The 20,797-nt window shown below is 53.9% G+C and overlaps 1 protein-coding gene across 1 annotated transcript in view; it reads right to left on the reverse strand.

Moving 5' to 3' along the window:
* Window positions 1-3,219: 3,219 nt before the first annotated feature.
* Window positions 3,220-20,797, reverse strand: part of SLC37A1 (solute carrier family 37 member 1) — a 63,405-nt gene continuing 45,827 nt past the window's right edge. The window contains exons 14-20 of the mRNA XM_040334192.1: window positions 19,788-19,873; window positions 17,551-17,599; window positions 17,295-17,368; window positions 17,060-17,138; window positions 5,008-5,105; window positions 4,623-4,687; window positions 3,220-3,765 (exon numbers count right to left, since the gene is read on the reverse strand). Coding sequence (XP_040190126.1) covers window positions 3,750-3,765; window positions 4,623-4,687; window positions 5,008-5,105; window positions 17,060-17,138; window positions 17,295-17,368; window positions 17,551-17,599; window positions 19,788-19,873 — 467 coding nt within the window. The 3' untranslated portion in view covers window positions 3,220-3,749. The remainder of the gene's footprint in view (window positions 3,766-4,622; window positions 4,688-5,007; window positions 5,106-17,059; window positions 17,139-17,294; window positions 17,369-17,550; window positions 17,600-19,787; window positions 19,874-20,797) is intronic.

Below are 20,797 nucleotides of genomic sequence, written 5' to 3' on the forward strand. Positions count from 1 at the left end.
ACATGTCTGTCTGTTATAATGTAAATGAGTCTAGTGTGGCTACTAAGGGTCTATCATCCATTGTTGTGATAATTGACCCTGCAATTGTATGAAGGAGTTCTGTGTTGATATGTATGATGTGTATTGTAGTTAGGCAGTCATATCGGCTGCTTTAAGGGATTAGTTAATTAGCTCATGTAAATTTATGCTTCTGGTTACAGGTGTATTGTTAGAGTAATATGAGCAGGAGCGGGGAACCCCCTCTTCTACTGTACAGTATATAAGACTTGTACTCTTGTTCTAATAAACAGGCTGATGTTTTACTCTACACTGAGCTACGACTAGTGAATGGGAGACCTAAGGGGTCTTGGATTGTGTGGTACTGGACAGAGGAAGGATTTAGGGCGGACAGACTCATCTTGAGTACGGGGGTCCATCGCAAGAATCTTCTCCATCTTTCTTCTGATCAGTGTGGAAGATGTTACCTGAAAAGCCCGTTCTACAAACCTTCACCTCCGATGGCGTTCCTGCGAGATTCCCATTGAGAGGTGAAATTATTGGTTCTCACATGTTTGATGGACACCCAACAGATGACCCAGAGCCTTCACATCAATAGATGGGGCCAGGAGCCCCCTTTATTAAGATCATAAAATACAACAGATGGGACCAGCCACCAGTCATTAGTACAACAATTGTCAGGATTCACAGTGTATGGGCAGCAATTCCCTTCATCACAATCATATTACAGTGCAAGAAGAAGAAGAAGACCCGATTCCGACTATCTGTGCAAAAATATCACCAAGGCCGAGCATGAGACAAAATTATTACTATTTGTAACGAGAGCGAGCAGAGGAAGGAGAGTGTGAGAGAGCGAGCAGAGGAAGGAGAGCGAGAGAGAGCGAGCAGAGGAAGGAGAGTGAGCAGAGGAAGGAGAGCGAGCAGAGGAAGGAGAGCGAGAGAGCAGAGGAAGGAGAGCGAGAGAGCAGAGGAAGGAGAGCGAGAGAGCAGAGGAAGGAGAGCGAGCAGAGGAAGGAGAGCGAGCAGAGGAAGGAGAGCGAGAGAGAGCGAGCAGAGGAAGGAGAGCGAGCAGAGGAAGGAGAGCGAGAGAGAGCGAGCAGAGGAAGGAGAGCGAGCAGAGGAAGGAGAGCGAGAGAGAGCGAGCAGAGGAAGGAGAGCGAGCAGAGGAAGGAGAGCGAGAGAGAGCGAGCAGAGGAAGGAGAGCGAGCAGAGGAAGGAGAGCGAGAGAGAGCGAGCAGAGGAAGGAGAGCAAGAGAGAGCGAGCAGAGGAAGGAGAGCGAGCAGAGGAAGGAGAGCGAGCAGAGGAAGGAGAGCGAGCAGAGGAAGGAGAGCGAGCGAGCAGAGGAAGGCCCCACGCAGAGAGATTGACTGGATGGTCACGAGAGATAAAAAAGGAACCACACAAAATAGACTGACCTAAGAGAGAAAATAAAGAGAGACTGACCTGAGGGTGAGCAGAGAGGGACCCCATAAGGGGGCACAGGAAGACACTTTTCCCTGATTAGACTTCTTATAGAGACAGTTTGTAATAAATATTATGATCTCTGTGTGACCTTCATACATACAGTGTACCCGTCTATAGAGGACATACGTATGTCCTTCACATATACCCGTCTATAGAGGACGTCCTTCACACACACCCCCATCTATAGAGGACGTACGTCCTTCACACACACACCCGTCTATAGAGGACGTACGTCCTTCACACACACCCCCGTCTATAGAGGACGTACGTCCTTCACATGTACCCATCTAGAGAGGACGTACGTCCTTCACACACCCATCTAGAGAGGACGTACGTCCTTCACACACACCCATCTAGAGAGGACGTACGTCCTTCACACACACCCATCTATAGAGGACGTCCTTCACACACACCCATCTATAGAGGACGTCCTTCACACACACCCATCTATAGAGGACATACGTCCTTCACACACCCCCGTCTATAGAGGACATACGTCCTTCACACACACACACACCCGTCTATAGAGGACATACGTCCTTCACACACACCCGTCTATAGAGGACGTCCTTCACACACACCCATCTATAGAGGACGTACGTCCTTCACACACACACACCCGTCTATAGAGGACGTCCTTCACACACACACCCGTCTATAGAGGACGTCCTTCACACACCCCCATCTATAGAGGACGTACGTCCTTCACACACCCCCGTCTATAGAGGACGTACGTCCTTCACACACACCCCCGTCTATAGAGGACGTACGTCCTTCACACACCCCCGTCTATAGAGGACGTACGTCCTTCACACACACCCATCTAGAGAGGACGTCTTTCACACACACCCATCTAGAGAGGACGTCCTTCACACACACCCATCTAGAGAGGACGTACGTCCTTCACACACACGTCTATAGAGGACGTCCTTCACACACCCCCATCTATAGAGGACGTACGTCCTTCACACACCCCCGTCTATAGAGGACGTACGTCCTTCACACACACCCGTCTATAGAGGACGTCCTTCACACACCCCCATCTATAGAGGACGTACGTCCTTCACACACCCCCGTCTATAGAGGACGTACGTCCTTCACACACACCCGTCTATAGAGGACGTCCTTCACACACCCCCATCTATAGAGGACGTACGTCCTTCACACACCCCCGTCTATAGAGGACGTACGTCCTTCACACACACCCGTCTATAGAGGACGTACGTCCTTCACACACACCCGTCTATAGAGGACGTACGTCCTTCACACACACCCGTCTATAGAGGACGTACGTCCTTCACACACCCCCGTCTATAGAGGACGTACGTCCTTCACACACACACCCGTCTATAGAGGACGTACGTCCTTCACACACACCCGTCTATAGAGGACGTCCTTCACACACACCCCCGTCTATAGAGGACGTACGTCCTTCACACACACACACCCGTCTAGAGAGGACGTCCTTCACACGCACACCCATCTAGAGAGGACGTACCTCGATTGCACACTCCTATATACAGAACATTGTGTGCCTCGTGCACTGTATATACATATTATGGGACACACACAATATATACATTATTCTACACAAAATACCATTTACATCATCTATACAGTTCTCTGTATATATTATGAACAGAGAGGGGAGGGGTATACTACATAGGATAATCCCATACAGCTGGCCTTGAGTGGGAGGAGTCTAGAGTGATAGGCCCCACCCTCTATACATTGCAGGATATAGCAGATGGAATGATGGGGGGGGGGGGGGGGCAAATATTCCCACGCCTACAGTTACACTTTCCGGGAGCAGCGCCCGGCTGTGACACAATACCGGACAATAGTGACACCGGGTACACGCCATCCATCCCAGGACACTCCCAGCCTATCAGAATCCAGCTGTGAGCATTGCAAGTGTTGGCCAAAGAATTAGACACTCCTATGAGGGTTATGGTGGGCTAGAGACCCCCCCCAGGAATGACACAAGGCCCTCATTGGATGGAGACCCCGTAGGCCGTGTGGAGACGGTACAATCCTCGATTCCTCTAGATATAAATTATATTAATGTATTGCTGCCCTGTGATTGGCTGGATTTTGGGGCAGTAGTACACAGAGTCCAAAGACAAAGAAAGGAGCTGCTCATTCCGAGGTTCACTGAACCCACCAACGTCTGAGGTCCCCCCAAATATCCATATTATGGAAGATTCCCCATAGAAGTCCATCTGATCGGGAAAAGACGGGAATGTCCACAGATGGAACCCAGATCTCCATGACAACCACGATCCTCCTAATGTTCCTTCCACCTGAAAATACAACAGAAAGTCATAAGAGAGACCAGCAAAGTACTACGAGGTTGTGATGTCATCGTGATGTCATTGTTCACAGCAACAGATCCTAAACCGCCAATCATACCTCTAAATACCCATGTGACTTCTCTCTTCTGCCCCCCCCCCCCCCAACACACGTCTCTGCCACCTGCCCCTCAACCGGTCTCCACATCTGTCGCCTGTCCCCCCTTCACCACATCTCTCCCACCTGCCGCCCCCCCGGTCTCCACGTCTGTATACCCTCCCCCATGTCTCTCGCACTTGTCCCCACCCCCCTACGTCACTCCCGCCTGCCCCCCACCCTGTCTCCATGTCTGTCACCTGTCGCCCTCCCCCATCTGTCCTCCTCCCCCATGTGTCTGCCATCTGTCCCCCCACCCCGTCTCCACATCTGTTGCCTGTCCCCCCTCTCCTCTCCCACCTGCTCCGCCCCTCCCACGTCTCTGCGGCCTGCCCCCCACCCTGTCTCCATGTCTGTCACCTGTCCCCCTCCCCCATGTCTCTCCCATCTGTCCCCCCACCCAGTCTCCACATCTGTCACCTGTCCCCCTCCCCCATCTGTCCCCCCCACCCGGTCTCCACATCTGTCGCCTGTCCCCCCTCCCCCACCCATCCTCAGTGGTCCAGATACAAATAAATGGAGATGAATCATATGAGACTACTTTATGGCTTCTACCTCCAATGTAGAAGTTTCTATTGGGGGAGGGTGAAGTCACATCATTTCCTCCCCCATAAGTTAGATGACGGGGGGGGGGGGGCACTACTCACCCCCCCCCCCCCCCAATTACTCCTCTGACCCCCGAACACCCTGGAACCAACAAGACGTCACTTACTCGGTCTGTTCTCCTCCCGTCGGCCTCCTGCAATTCAGCTCCTTCCTGATCAGACGCAACAAGAACTGAGAAAATGACATCAGAGGGAAACGTTATGACATCATAGACAGAAGTATAGAAACACAGAAGAGTGATGACGGGAAAGAAGGCGAGGTCCAGCGAGTCGGCACACTTCATTATTGTGACATCACAGGCAGAAATGACATCATACATAAAACGGTCACAACAGCCAGTGCTATGATCAGAGAGAGGGCAGCTGTACCATGTGATGTCATATTATGTGATGTCATATTATGTGATGTCATCGAGAGGATCGGAGGGTGGGACTTATTGCAGGAGATTGGATCAGATTCATAGCGGTCTCCATCATTCTGACAATACTCACCAACAAGGCAAAGGCATCGCTCATCATCAACATGAAGAAGACATTGTGCCAACCGTACGGTGACAGGAGTCCCGCCAACAGGGGGCCGAGAGCAGCACCTGGAGGGAGAGAAGAGGGACGGAGAGTCACAAAGGAGGAGGGGGGACGCTGGATACAGCGATGGAGGAAGGGACGCTGGATACAGCGATGGAGGAAGGGACGCTGGATACCGCGATGGAGGAAGGGACGCTGGACACCGCCATGGCGGAAGGGACGCTGGACACCGCCATGGCGGAAGGGACGCTGGACACCGCCATGGCGGAAGGGACGCTGGACACCGCCATGGCGGAAGGGACGCTGGACACCGCCATGGCGGAAGGGACGCTGGACACCGCCATGGCGGAAGGGACGCTGGACACCGCCATGGCGGAAGGGACGCTGGACACCGCCATGGCGGAAGGGACGCTGGACACCGCCATGGCGGAAGGGACGCTGGACACCGCCATGGCGGAAGGGACGCTGGACACCGCCATGGCGGAAGGGACGCTGGACACCGCCATGGCGGAAGGGACGGTGGATACCGCGATGGTGGACACCGCCATGGCGGAAGGGACGCTGGACACCGCCATGGCGGAAGGGACGCTGGACACCGCCATGGCGGAAGGGACGCTGGACACCGCCATGGCGGAAGGGACGCTGGACACCGCCATGGCGGAAGGGACGCTGGACACCGCCATGGCGGAAGGGACGCTGGACACCGCCATGGCGGAAGGGACGCTGGACACCGCCATGGCGGAAGGGACGCTGGACACCGCCATGGCGGAAGGGACGCTGGACACCGCCATGGCGGAAGGGACGCTGGATACCGCCATGGCGGAAGGGACGCTGGATACCGCGATGGTGGACACCGCCATGGCGGAAGGGACGCTGGACACCGCCATGGCGGAAGGGACGCTGGACACCGCCATGGCGGAAGGGACGCTGGACACCGCCATGGCGGAAGGGACGCTGGACACCGCCATGGCGGAAGGGACGCTGGACACCGCCATGGCGGAAGGGACGCTGGACACCGCCATGGCGGAAGGGACGGTGGATACCGCGATGGTGGACACCGCCATGGCCGAAGGGACGCTGGACACCGCCATGGCGGAAGGGACGCTGGACACCGCCATGGCGGAAGGGACGCTGGACACCGCCATGGCGGAAGGGACGCTGGACACCGCCATGGCGGAAGGGACGCTGGACACCGCCATGGCGGAAGGGACGCTGGACACCGCCATGGCGGAAGGGACGCTGGACACCGCCATGGCGGAAGGGACGCTGGACACCGCCATGGCGGAAGGGACGATGGACACCGCCATGGCGGAAGGGACGGTGGATACCGCGATGGTGGACACCGCCATGGCGGAAGGGACGCTGGACACCGCCATGGCGGAAGGGACGCTGGACACCGCCATGGCGGAAGGGACGCTGGACACCGCCATGGCGGAAGGGACGCTGGACACCGCCATGGCGGAAGGGACGCTGGACACCGCCATGGCGGAAGGGACGCTGGACACCGCCATGGCGGAAGGGACGGTGGATACCGCGATGGTGGACACCGCCATGGCGGAAGGGACGCTGGACACCGCCATGGCGGAAGGGACGCTGGACACCGCCATGGCGGAAGGGACGCTGGACACCGCCATGGCGGAAGGGACGCTGGACACCGCCATGGCGGAAGGGACGCTGGACACCGCCATGGCGGAAGGGACGCTGGACACTGCCATGGCGGAAGGGACGCTGGACACCGCCATGGCGGAAGGGACGGTGGATACCGCGATGGTGGACACCGCCATGGCGGAAGGGACGCTGGACACCGCCATGGCGGAAGGGACGCTGGACACCGCCATGGCGGAAGGGACGCTGGACACCGCCATGGCGGAAGGGACGGTGGATACCGCGATGGCGGAAGGGACGGTGGATACCGCGATGGTGGACACCGCCATGGCGGAAGGGACGCTGGACACCGCCATGGCGGAAGGGACGCTGGACACCGCCATGGCGGAAGGGACGCTGGACACCGCCATGGCGGAAGGGACGCTGGACACCGCCATGGCGGAAGGGACGCTGGACACCGTCATGGCGGAAGGGACGCTGGATACCGCCATGGCGGAAGGGACGCTGGATACCGCCATGGCGGAAGGGACGCTGGATACCGCCATGGCGGAAGGGACGCTGGATACAGCGATGGAGGAAGGGACGCTGGATACAGCGATGGAGGAAGGGACGCTGGACACCGCCATGGCGGAAGGGACGGTGGATACCGCGATGGCGGAAGGGACGGTGGATACCGCGATGGTGGACACCGCCATGGCGGAAGGGACGCTGGACACCGCCATGGCGGAAGGGACGCTGGACACCGCCATGGCGGAAGGGACGCTGGACACCGCCATGGCGGAAGGGACGGTGGATACCGCGATGGTGGACACCGCCATGGCGGAAGGGACGCTGGACACCGCCATGGCGGAAGGGACGCTGGACACCGCCATGGCGGAAGGGACGCTGGACACCGCCATGGCGGAAGGGACGCTGGACACCGCCATGGCGGAAGGGACGCTGGACACCGCCATGGCGGAAGGGACGCTGGACACCGCCATGGTGGACACCGCCATGGCGGAAGGGACGCTGGACACCGCCATGGCGGAAGGGACGCTGGACACCGCCATGGCGGAAGGGACGCTGGACACCGCCATGGCGGAAGGGACGGTGGATACCGCGATGGCGGAAGGGACGGTGGATACCGCGATGGTGGACACCGCCATGGCGGAAGGGACGCTGGACACCGCCATGGCGGAAGGGACGCTGGACACCGCCATGGCGGAAGGGACGCTGGACACCGCCATGGCGGAAGGGACGCTGGACACCGCCATGGCGGAAGGGACGCTGGACACCGTCATGGCGGAAGGGACGCTGGACACCGCCATGGCGGAAGGGACGCTGGATACCGCCATGGCGGAAGGGACGCTGGATACCGCCATGGCGGAAGGGACGCTGGATACAGCGATGGAAGAAGGGACGCTGGATACAGCGATGGAGGAAGGGACGCTGGACACCGCCATGGCGGAAGGGACGGTGGATACCGCGATGGCGGAAGGGACGGTGGATACCGCGATGGTGGACACCGCCATGGCGGAAGGGACGCTGGACACCGCCATGGCGGAAGGGACGCTGGACACCGCCATGGCGGAAGGGACGCTGGACACCGCCATGGCGGAAGGGACGCTGGACACCGCCATGGCGGAAGGGACGGTGGATACCGCGATGGCGGAAGGGACGGTGGATACCGCGATGGTGGACACCGCCATGGCGGAAGGGACGCTGGACACCGCCATGGCGGAAGGGACGCTGGACACCGCCATGGCGGAAGGGACGCTGGACACCGTCATGGCGGAAGGGACGCTGGACACCGCCATGGCGGAAGGGACGCTGGATACCGCCATGGCGGAAGGGACGCTGGATACAGCGATGGAGGAAGGGACGCTGGATACAGCGATGGAGGAAGGGACGCTGGATACCGCCATGGCGGAAGGGACGCTGGATACCGCGATGGCGGAAGGGACGCTGGATACCGCAATGGATGCCGGGGGGGGGGGGGGGGTACGGGATTCTCAAGAAAAGCACACAGGAAGAGAACACTGGAGGAATTCTGGGAACAAATACTGAGACATGTGAGGAATGTAAGGGATTACTGGGGGGCAGAAATCACGAGAAGGGAACATGGGGGGGCGGAGCAATACCAGGAAGGAAACATGGAGGAATGCTGGGAACAAATAATATGGGCAGAGATCCCGGGAAAGGAACACGGAGGGAAGAGAACATGAGGGGGTGTAACAGTGGTAGGAGCGATACAAGGAGGGAACATGGGGGGGGGGGAGAGATCCTGGGAAGGGAACACTGGCGGGAACGATACCAGGAGGGATCATTTGGGGGGGGGGGGGGGAATACCGGGAAGGGGACATTGGAAGTAACGATACCAGAAAGAAACATTGGGGGGGCGGAGGGAAGAGATCCCGGGAAGTGGACACTGGAAAATGGTAGAGTTGGGAATATTCGGGGTGATCGGTAGGAAATGGTAGAGTTGGGAATGTTCGGGGCGATCGGTAGGAAATGGTAGAGTTGGGAATATTCTGGGTGATCGGTAGGAAATGGTAGAGTTGGGAATATTCGGGATGATCGGTAGGAAATGGTAGAGTTGGGAATATTCTGGGTGATCGGTAGGAAATGGTAGAGTTGGGAATATTCTGGGTGATCGGTAGGAAATGGTAGAGTTGGGAATATTCCGGGTGATCGGTAGAGTTGGGAATATTCGGGGTGATCGGTAGGAAATGGTAGAGTTGGGAATGTTCGGGGCGATCGGTAGAGTTGGGAATGTTCGGGGTGATCGGTAGAGTTGGGAATATTCGGGGTGATCGGTAGAGTTGGGAATGTTCGGGGTGATCGGTAGGAAATGGGAGAGTCGGGAATATTCCCGGTGATCGGTAGGGAATGGTAGAGTTGGGAATATTCGGGGTGATCGGTAGGAAATGGTAGAGTTGGGAATATTCCGGGTGATTGGTAGAGTTGGGAATATTCGGGGTGATCGGTAGGAAATGGTAGAGTTGGGAATATTCCGGGTGATCGGTAGAGTTGGGAATATTCCGGGTGATCGGTAGGAAATGGTAGAGTTGGGAATATTCGGGGTGATCGGTAGGAAATGGTAGAGTTGGGAATGTTCGGGGTGATCGGTAGAGTTGGGAATGTTCGGGGTGATCGGTAGGAAATGGGAGAGTCGGGAATATTCCCGGTGATCGGTAGGGAATGGTAGAGTTGGGAATGTTCTGGATGATCGGTAGGAAATGGAAAAGTTGGGAATATTCGGGGTGATCGGTAGGAAATGGAAAAGTTGGGAATATTCGGGGTGATCGGTAGGAAATGGTAGAGTTGGGAATGTTCGGGGCGATCGGTAGAGTTGGGAATGTTCGGGGTGATCGGTAGGAAATGGGAGAGTCGGGAATATTCCCGGTGATCGGTAGGGAATGGTAGAGTTGGGAATGTTCTGGATGATCGGTAGGAAATGGAAAAGTTAGGAATATTCGGGGTGATCGGTAGGAAATGGAAAAGTTGGGAATATTCTGGGCGATCGGTAGGAAATGGAAGAGTCGGGAATATTCTGGGCGATCGGTAGGGAATGGTAGAGTTGGGAATGTTCGGGGCGATCGGTAGAGTTGGGAATGTTCGGGGCGATCGGTAGAGTTGGGAATGTTCGGGGCGATCGGTAGGAAATGGTAGAGTTGGGAATATTCGGGGTGATCGGTAGAGTTGGGAATGTTCTGGATGATCGGTAGGAAATGGTAGAGTTGGGAATATTCGGGGTGATCGGTAGGAAATGGTAGAGTTGGGAATATTCGGGGTGATCGGTAGGAAATGGAAGAGTTGGGAATATTCGGGGTGATCGGTAGAGTTGGGAATATTCCGGGTGATCGGTAGGAAATGGAAGAGTCGGGAATGTTCTGGGTGATCGGTAGGAAATGGTAGAGTTGGGAATGTTCGGGGTGATCGGTAGGAAATGGTAGAGTTGGGAATATTCTGGGTGATCGGTAGGAAATGGTAGAGTTGGGAATATTCGGGGTGATCGGTAGGAAATGGAAGAGTTGGGAATATTCGGGGTGATCGGTAGAGTTGGGAATATTCGGGGTGATCGGTAGGAAATGGTAGAGTTGGGAATGTTCGGGGTGATCGGTAGAGTCGGGAATATTCGGGGTGATCGGTAGGAAATGGAAGAGTTGGGAATATTCCGGGTGATCGGTAGGAAATGGAAGAGTTGGGAATATTCCGGGTGATCGGTAGGAAATGGTAGAGTTGGGAATATTCCGGGTGATCGGTAGGAAATGGTAGAGTTGGGAATATTCTGGGTGATCGGTAGGAAATGGTAGAGTTGGGAATATTCGGGGTGATCGGTAGGAAATGGTAGAGTTGGGAATATTCGGGGTGATCGGTAGAGTTGGGAATATTCGGGGTGATCGGTAGGAAATGGTAGAGTTGGGAATGTTCGGGGTGATCGGTAGAGTCGGGAATATTCGGGGTGATCGGTAGGAAATGGAAGAGTTGGGAATATTCCGGGTGATCGGTAGGAAATGGAAGAGTTGGGAATATTCCGGGTGATCGGTAGGAAATGGTAGAGTTGGGAATATTCCGGGTGATCGGTAGGAAATGGTAGAGTTGGGAATGTTCGGGGTGATCGGTAGAGTCGGGAATATTCGGGGTGATCGGTAGGAAATAGAAGAGTTGGGAATATTCGGGGTGATCGGTAGGAAATGGAAGAGTCGGGAATGTTCTGGGTGATCGGTAGGAAATGGTAGAGTTGGGAATATTCCGGGTGATCGGTAGGAAATGGTAGAGTTGGGAATATTCTGGGTGATCGGTAGGAAATGGTAGAGTTGGGAATATTCCGGGTGATCGGTAGGGAATGGAAGAGTTGGGAATATTCAGGGCGATCGGTAGGAAATGGAAGAGTCGGGAATGTTCGGGGTGATCGGTAGGAAATGGAAGAGTTGGGAATGTTCGGGGTGATCGGTAGAGTTGGGAATGTTCTGGATGATCGGTAGGAAATGGTAGAGTTGGGAATATTCGGGGTGATCGGTAGGAAATGGAAGAGTTGGGAATATTCCGGGTGATCGGTAGGAAATGGTAGAGTTGGGAATGTTCGGGGTGATCGGTAGAGTCGGGAATATTCGGGGTGATCGGTAGGAAATGGAAGAGTTGGGAATATTCGGGGTGATCAGTGGGAAATGGTAGAGTTGGGAATGTTCGGGGCGATCGGTAGGAAATGGAAGAGTCGGGAATATTCTGGGCGATCGGTAGGAAATGGAAGAGTCGGGAATATTCTGGGCGATCGGTAGGGAATGGTAGAGTTGGGAATGTTCGGGGCGATCGGTAGAGTTGGGAATGTTCGGGGCGATCGGTAGAGTTGGGAATGTTCGGGGCGATCGGTAGAGTTGGGAATGTTCGGGGCGATCGGTAGGAAATGGTAGAGTTGGGAATATTCCGGGTGATCGGTAGAGTTGGGAATGTTCTGGATGATCGGTAGGAAATGGTAGAGTTGGGAATATTCCGGGTGATCGGTAGGGAATGGAAGAGTTGGGAATATTCGGGGTGATCGGTAGGAAATGGAAGAGTTGGGAATATTCCGGGTGATCGGTAGGAAATGGTAGAGTTGGGAATATTCGGGGTGATCGGTAGAGTTGGGAATATTCGGGGTGATCGGTAGAGTCAGGAATATTCGGGAATATTCGGGGTGATCGGTAGAGTTGGGAATGTTCTGGATGATCGGTAGGAAATGGTAGAGTTGGGAATGTTCGGGGTGATCGGTAGAGTCGGGAATATTCGGGGTGATCGGTAGGAAATGGTAGAGTTGGGAATATTCGGGGTGATCGGTAGGAAATGGTAGAGTTGGGAATATTCGGGGTGATCGGTAGGAAATGGAAGAGTTGGGAATATTCGGGGTGATCGGTAGGAAATGGTAGAGTTGGGAATATTCGGGGTGATCGGTAGGAAATGGTAGAGTTGGGAATATTCCGGGTGATCGGTAGGAAATGGAAGAGTCGGGAATGTTCTGGGTGATCGGTAGGAAATGGAAGAGTCGGGAATATTCGGGGTGATCGGTAGGAAATGGAAGAGTCGGGAATATTCGGGGTGATCGGTAGAGTTGGGAATGTTCGGGGCGATCGGTAGAGTTGGGAATGTTCGGGGCGATCGGTAGAGTTGGGAATGTTCGGGGCGATCGGTAGAGTTGGGAATGTTCGGGGCGATCGGTAGAGTTGGGAATGTTCGGGGCGATCGGTAGAGTTGGGAATGTTCGGGGCGATCGGTAGAGTTGGGAATATTCCGGGTGATCGGTAGGGAATGGAAGAGTTGGGAATATTCGGGGTGATCGGTAGGGAATGGAAGAGTTGGGAATATTCGGGGTGATCGGTAGGGAATGGAAGAGTTGGGAATATTCGGGGTGATCGGTAGGGAATGGTAGAGTTGGGAATATTCGGGGTGATCGGTAGGGAATGGAAGAGTTGGGAATATTCGGGGTGATCGGTAGGGAATGGAAGAGTTGGGAATATTCGGGGTGATCGGTAGGAAATGGAAGAGTTGGGAATATTCCGGGTGATCGGTAGGGAATGGTAGAGTTGGGAATGTTCGGGGTGATCAGTGGGAAATGGTAGAGTTGGGAATGTTCGAGGCGATCGGTAGAGTTGGGAATGTTCGGGGCGATCGGTAGAGTTGGGAATGTTCGGGGCGATCGGTAGAGTTGGGAATGTTCGGGGCGATCGGTAGAGTTGGGAATGTTCGGGGCGATCGGTAGAGTTGGGAATGTTCGGGGTGATCGGTAGGGAATGGTAGAGTTGGGAATGTTCGGGGTGATCGGTAGAGTCGGGAATATTCGGGGTGATCGGTAGGAAATGGAAGAGTTGGGAATATTCGGGGTGATCGGTAGGAAATGGAAGAGTTGGGAATATTCGGGGTGATCAGTGGGAAATGGTAGAGTTGGGAATGTTCGGGGCGATCGGTAGAGTTGGGAATGTTCGGGGCGATCGGTAGAGTTGGGAATGTTCGGGGCGATCGGTAGAGTTGGGAATGTTCGGGGCGATCGGTAGAGTTGGGAATGTTCGGGGTGATCGGTAGGGAATGGTAGAGTTGGGAATATTCCGGGTGATCGGTAGGAAATAGTAGAGTTGGGAATGTTCGGGGCGATCGGTAGAGTTGGGAATATTCCGGGTGATCGGTAGAGTTGGGAATATTCCGGGTGATCGGTAGGAAATGGAAGAGTTGGGAATATTCCGGGTGATCGGTAGGGAATGGTAGAGTTGGGAATATTCCGGGTGATCGGTAGGAAATAGAAGAGTTGGGAATATTCGGGGTGATCGGTAGGAAATAGAAGAGTTGGGAATGTTCGGGGCGATCGGTAGAGTTGGGAATATTCGGGGTGATCGGTAGGAAATGGAAGAGTTGGGAATGTTCCGGGGTGATCGGTAGGAAATGGAAGAGTTGGGAATATTCGGGGTGATCGGTAGGAAATGGAAGAGTTGGGAATATTCGGGGTGATCAGTGGGAAATGGTAGAGTTGGGAATGTTCGGGGCGATCGGTAGAGTTGGGAATGTTCGGGGCGATCGGTAGAGTTGGGAATGTTCGGGGCGATCGGTAGAGTTGGGAATGTTCGGGGCGATCGGTAGAGTTGGGAATGTTCGGGGTGATCGGTAGGGAATGGTAGAGTTGGGAATATTCCGGGTGATCGGTAGGAAATAGTAGAGTTGGGAATGTTCGGGGCGATCGGTAGAGTTGGGAATATTCCGGGTGATCGGTAGAGTTGGGAATATTCCGGGTGATCGGTAGAGTTGGGAATATTCCGGGTGATCGGTAGGAAATGGAAGAGTTGGGAATATTCCGGGTGATCGGTAGGGAATGGTAGAGTTGGGAATATTCCGGGTGATCGGTAGGAAATAGAAGAGTTGGGAATATTCGGGGTGATCGGTAGGAAATAGAAGAGTTGGGAATGTTCGGGGCGATCGGTAGAGTTGGGAATATTCGGGGTGATCGGTAGGAAATGGAAGAGTTGGGAATGTTCGGGGTGATCGGTAGGAAATGGAAGAGTTGGGAATATTCCGGGTGATCGGTAGGAAATGGTAGAGTTGGGAATATTCGGGGTGATCGGTAGAGTTGGGAATATTCGGGGTGATCGGTAGAGTCAGGAATATTCGGGAATATTCGGGGTGATCGGTAGAGTTGGGAATGTTCTGGATGATCGGTAGGAAATGGTAGAGTTGGGAATGTTCGGGGTGATCGGTAGAGTCGGGAATATTCGGGGTGATCGGTAGGAAATGGTAGAGTTGGGAATATTCGGGGTGATCGGTAGGAAATGGTAGAGTTGGGAATATTCGGGGTGATCGGTAGGAAATGGAAGAGTTGGGAATATTCGGGGTGATCGGTAGGAAATGGTAGAGTTGGGAATATTCGGGGTGATCGGTAGGAAATGGTAGAGTTGGGAATATTCCGGGTGATCGGTAGGAAATGGAAGAGTCGGGAATGTTCTGGGTGATCGGTAGGAAATGGAAGAGTCGGGAATATTCGGGGTGATCGGTAGGAAATGGAAGAGTCGGGAATATTCGGGGTGATCGGTAGAGTTGGGAATGTTCGGGGCGATCGGTAGAGTTGGGAATGTTCGGGGCGATCGGTAGAGTTGGGAATGTTCGGGGCGATCGGTAGAGTTGGGAATGTTCGGGGCGATCGGTAGAGTTGGGAATGTTCGGGGCGATCGGTAGAGTTGGGAATGTTCGGGGCGATCGGTAGAGTTGGGAATATTCCGGGTGATCGGTAGGGAATGGAAGAGTTGGGAATATTCGGGGTGATCGGTAGGGAATGGAAGAGTTGGGAATATTCGGGGTGATCGGTAGGGAATGGAAGAGTTGGGAATATTCGGGGTGATCGGTAGGGAATGGTAGAGTTGGGAATATTCGGGGTGATCGGTAGGGAATGGAAGAGTTGGGAATATTCGGGGTGATCGGTAGGGAATGGAAGAGTTGGGAATATTCGGGGTGATCGGTAGGAAATGGAAGAGTTGGGAATATTCCGGGTGATCGGTAGGGAATGGTAGAGTTGGGAATGTTCGGGGTGATCAGTGGGAAATGGTAGAGTTGGGAATGTTCGAGGCGATCGGTAGAGTTGGGAATGTTCGGGGCGATCGGTAGAGTTGGGAATGTTCGGGGCGATCGGTAGAGTTGGGAATGTTCGGGGCGATCGGTAGAGTTGGGAATGTTCGGGGCGATCGGTAGAGTTGGGAATGTTCGGGGTGATCGGTAGGGAATGGTAGAGTTGGGAATGTTCGGGGTGATCGGTAGAGTCGGGAATATTCGGGGTGATCGGTAGGAAATGGAAGAGTTGGGAATATTCGGGGTGATCGGTAGGAAATGGAAGAGTTGGGAATATTCGGGGTGATCAGTGGGAAATGGTAGAGTTGGGAATGTTCGGGGCGATCGGTAGAGTTGGGAATGTTCGGGGCGATCGGTAGAGTTGGGAATGTTCGGGGCGATCGGTAGAGTTGGGAATGTTCGGGGCGATCGGTAGAGTTGGGAATGTTCGGGGTGATCGGTAGGGAATGGTAGAGTTGGGAATATTCCGGGTGATCGGTAGGAAATAGTAGAGTTGGGAATGTTCGGGGCGATCGGTAGAGTTGGGAATATTCCGGGTGATCGGTAGAGTTGGGAATATTCCGGGTGATCGGTAGGAAATGGAAGAGTTGGGAATATTCCGGGTGATCGGTAGGGAATGGTAGAGTTGGGAATATTCCGGGTGATCGGTAGGAAATAGAAGAGTTGGGAATATTCGGGGTGATCGGTAGGAAATAGAAGAGTTGGGAATGTTCGGGGCGATCGGTAGAGTTGGGAATATTCGGGGTGATCGGTAGGAAATGGAAGAGTTGGGAATGTTCCGGGGTGATCGGTAGGAAATGGAAGAGTTGGGAATATTCGGGGTGATCGGTAGGAAATGGAAGAGTTGGGAATATTCGGGGTGATCAGTGGGAAATGGTAGAGTTGGGAATGTTCGGGGCGATCGGTAGAGTTGGGAATGTTCGGGGCGATCGGTAGAGTTGGGAATGTTCGGGGCGATCGGTAGAGTTGGGAATGTTCGGGGCGATCGGTAGAGTTGGGAATGTTCGGGGTGATCGGTAGGGAATGGTAGAGTTGGGAATATTCCGGGTGATCGGTAGGAAATAGTAGAGTTGGGAATGTTCGGGGCGATCGGTAGAGTTGGGAATATTCCGGGTGATCGGTAGAGTTGGGAATATTCCGGGTGATCGGTAGAGTTGGGAATATTCCGGGTGATCGGTAGGAAATGGAAGAGTTGGGAATATTCCGGGTGATCGGTAGGGAATGGTAGAGTTGGGAATATTCCGGGTGATCGGTAGGAAATAGAAGAGTTGGGAATATTCGGGGTGATCGGTAGGAAATGGAAGAGTTGGGAATGTTCCGGGGTGATCGGTAGGAAATGGAAGAGTTGGCGTCTCACCTACAGATCCGGTTCCGTCTATAATGGCCGTCACGGTAGACAGAGCATGCGCGTTTCCCTTGAGCGACTTGTGGGTCCCCTGTGAAGAGACGGAGGAGGAGATTTATTTCGGGAGACCTCGGAGGAGGAGAATCTCTCAGGAATCGGGTGAAACCCCCATAACTCCACCCACATAGTTGTGTAAAGTGAGGAGGTCCTCCGGCCGCACACTATGACATCACAATGGAAGACTCACCAGGTCAGCTGACACGGCGGTTGTGATGAGGGAATACGGCCCGTTCACCAGCGCTCCGCACACCAGCAGCATCACTGGAAGGTACAAAGGACAGTCAGTGACCAATAGGAATACAGACATTGTACTATGGAGGCTCCGCCCACAACCACCAATCAGATCGCAGCTGTCATTTCCAATACAATGAGAGCCCCTCTGATTGGTCACTGTGACACTTGTCCTTCCTCCATATGGGAGGGACGCAAACTTCGATACTCACACACGGTGAACACGGGACCCGTCTTACTGACCGCCGAGAAGAAATAGAGCTGCGAAGGGAAAAGACAAGAATCAGGAGAACAGAGACAGGTTCCCGTCATAGTATACATGACATCATAGTGCTCTGCCAGGGATGGCCCCACCCCTCTATATTAGATCCCTCCCATCGGACTCCTTCTATGTTATATAGATCAGTGGGCCAGATTCATGTACAATGGCGCATCTTTGGACCGGCGTAGTGCATCTTTTTTACACTACGCCGGACCAGCGTGGAGAGGCAGGTAGGGTATTCACAAAGCACTTGTGCCTAACTTTGCACCGGCCTAACTTAATTTCCTCGGCGTTAAGTGGAAGTGGGTGTGACCTTATGCAAATGATGTTCTGAACGTGGAGCAGTGATTTACGCCCGGCGTATCTTGAACGGAGCATGCTCAGTACATTCGTTCCCTTCTGAGCATGCTCACAACTATGCCGGCCCAACTTACAGAGATACGCCGGCCCAACTTACGCCCAGCCGATGCAAATGTACATCCAGTTTTATTCCCCCCCCCAGGGAAGGTACATTTGCTGTGAGATGGCTACTCCCGTTCCCCACAGGCAGAGGAGGAAACAAAACTTTAACACCCAGGAGATGTCAGCCCTCATAACAGCAATGGAGACTTATGACCAGGGCCACCATCAGGGGGGTACAGGCAGTACACCTGTAAGGGGCCCGGGGGTCCCCAGGGGCCCAGATGGGAACCCCCCTTTTTTTAAAAAAAAAAAAAATTTTTTTTTATATATTTGTAATTATATTTTTTTGATGGACAAGAAGGCCTGTCTTGCAGTCTCTGCTCTAATTCATTTCAAAGGTGTTCTATCGAGTTGAGGTCAGGACTCTGTGCAGGCCAGTCAAGTTCCTCCACCCCAAACTTGCTCATCCATGTCTTTATGGACCTTCATTTGTGCTCTGGTGAGCAGTCATGTTGGAACAGGAAGGGGCCGTCCCCCAAACTCTTCCCACAAAGTTGGGAGCATGAAATTGTCCAAAATGTCTTGGTATGCTGACGCCTTAAGAGTTCCCTTCAATGGAACTAAGGGGCCAACCCAACCCCTGAAAAACAACCCCCCACCATAATCCCCCCTTTCATCAAATGATTTGGACCAGTCCACAAAGCAAGGACCATAAAGACATAAATGAGTGAGTTTGGGGTGGAGGAACTGGACTGGCCTGCACAGAGTCCTGACCTCAACACCTTTGGGATCGAATATTCCGATGGACATGTTGTGTCGTATAATCAAACCATCTGTACACTCCATTGGACAAAAGAGCAGAAAAACTACGTAGTTTCGTGAATGTTGGCTGAAAAAGTTCTGCCGTCTGTATGCAGAACAAGTTCATGGCCAGTGCCTTTCGGACAAAAATATATATATATATAATTATTATTATCATTATTATTATTATTATTAAAGGGCCCAGAGGTCCCGGATGGAAAGCCCCCTTTATTTGGTAATTTATTTTTATAAAAAAAAGGGGGGTTGCCATCTGGGGCCCTGGTGGCCTCCGGACCTTTAAGGGGGTTCCCATCCGGGCCCTCTCCAGCTGACTTGAGCAAGTCTGGTGCAAAGTTACCCCTGCTTTATAAAGGGTAACTTTCCGCTGCAAACCAGAGTTACACGCACCGGGAGTAGCCTGCGCCGGCAATTCGTAATTTGCTGAATCGGACCAACTCCCTCATTTGCATATTTAAAATAGAAAAACCAGGGCCGCGCTAGTTCAGACCAGCGTAAATGGGCGCCCACGCCGCACCGGCGTGGAAAGGTCCAAACGAAAAAAAAAATCTACGTTACGGCGTAATATTGTTTGCTGAATACGGCGCGGAGATACGCCGGCGCAAATTGGCATTTACGCCGCGCATCTCAGTCTACACCGGCGGAAATTGTTCCTGAATCTACCCCAGTGTGATGTCACCGCTCTGCCAGGGATGACCCCACCCCTCTATATTAGATCCCTCCCATCTGACTACTCCTATGTTATATAGATCAGTGTGATGTCACCGCTCCGCCAGGGATGACCCCACCCCTCTATATTAGATCCCTCCCATCTGACTACTTCTATGTTATATAGATCAGTGTGATGTCATCAGTGATGTCACGGCTCTGCCAGGGATGACCCTCCTCTCCAAATCAGATCCTGTTGTGTTTTCCGATATCTTGGAAAAATCCCGGGAGACTTTTATCCCGTCTATTGATACTCACAGTGGGGGCGGCGCACATCAGCATGACTCCGCAGGTTGTGGCGCGTTTGTGAGATTTATCGGAGATCACGCCCGCTAGAATTCCACCTAGACATGGAATAAAAACACATTCATTGTGACTCCTCACCAGTCCCTGGACCAGCCACGCCCATTACTACCCACCAGTCCCTGGACCAGCCACGCCCATTACTACCCACCAATCCCTGGACCATCCACGCCCATTACTACCCACCAGTCCCTGGACCATCCACGCCCATTACTACCCACCAATCCCTGGACCATCCACACCCATTACTACCCACCAGTCCCTGGACCATCCACGCCCATTACTACCCACCAATCCCTGAACCAGACACGCCCATTACTACCCACCAGTCCCTGGACCATCCACGCCCATTACTACCCACCAGTCCCTGGACCAGCCACGCCCATTACTACCCACCAGTCCCTGGACCAGCCACGCCCATTACTACCCACCAATCCCTGGACCATCCACGCCCATTACTACCCACCAGTCCCTGGACCATCCACGCCCATTACTACCCACCAATCCCTGGACCATCCACACCCATTACTACCCACCAGTCCCTGGACCATCCACGCCCATTACTACCCACCAGTCCCTGCACCATCCACACCCATTACTACCCACCAATCCCTGAACCAGACACGCCCATTACTACCCACCAGTCCCTGGACCATCCACGCCCATTACTACCCACCAGTCCCTGAACCATCCACGCCCATTACTACCCACCAATCCCTGAACCAGACACGCCCATTACTACCCACCAATCCCTAAACCATCCACGCCCATTACTGCCCACCAGTCCCTGGACCAGCCACGCCCATTACTACCCACCAGTCCCTGGACCATCCACGCCCATTACTACCCACCAGTCCCTGGACCAGCCACGCCCATTACTACCCACCAGTCCCTGGACCATCCACGCCCATTACTACCCACCAGTCCCTGAACCATCCACGCCCATTACTACCCACCAGTCCCTG

This window comes from Rana temporaria, assembly GCF_905171775.1.
Source record: "Rana temporaria chromosome 2 unlocalized genomic scaffold, aRanTem1.1 chr2p, whole genome shotgun sequence".
NCBI classification, from domain to species: Eukaryota; Metazoa; Chordata; class Amphibia; order Anura; family Ranidae; genus Rana; species Rana temporaria.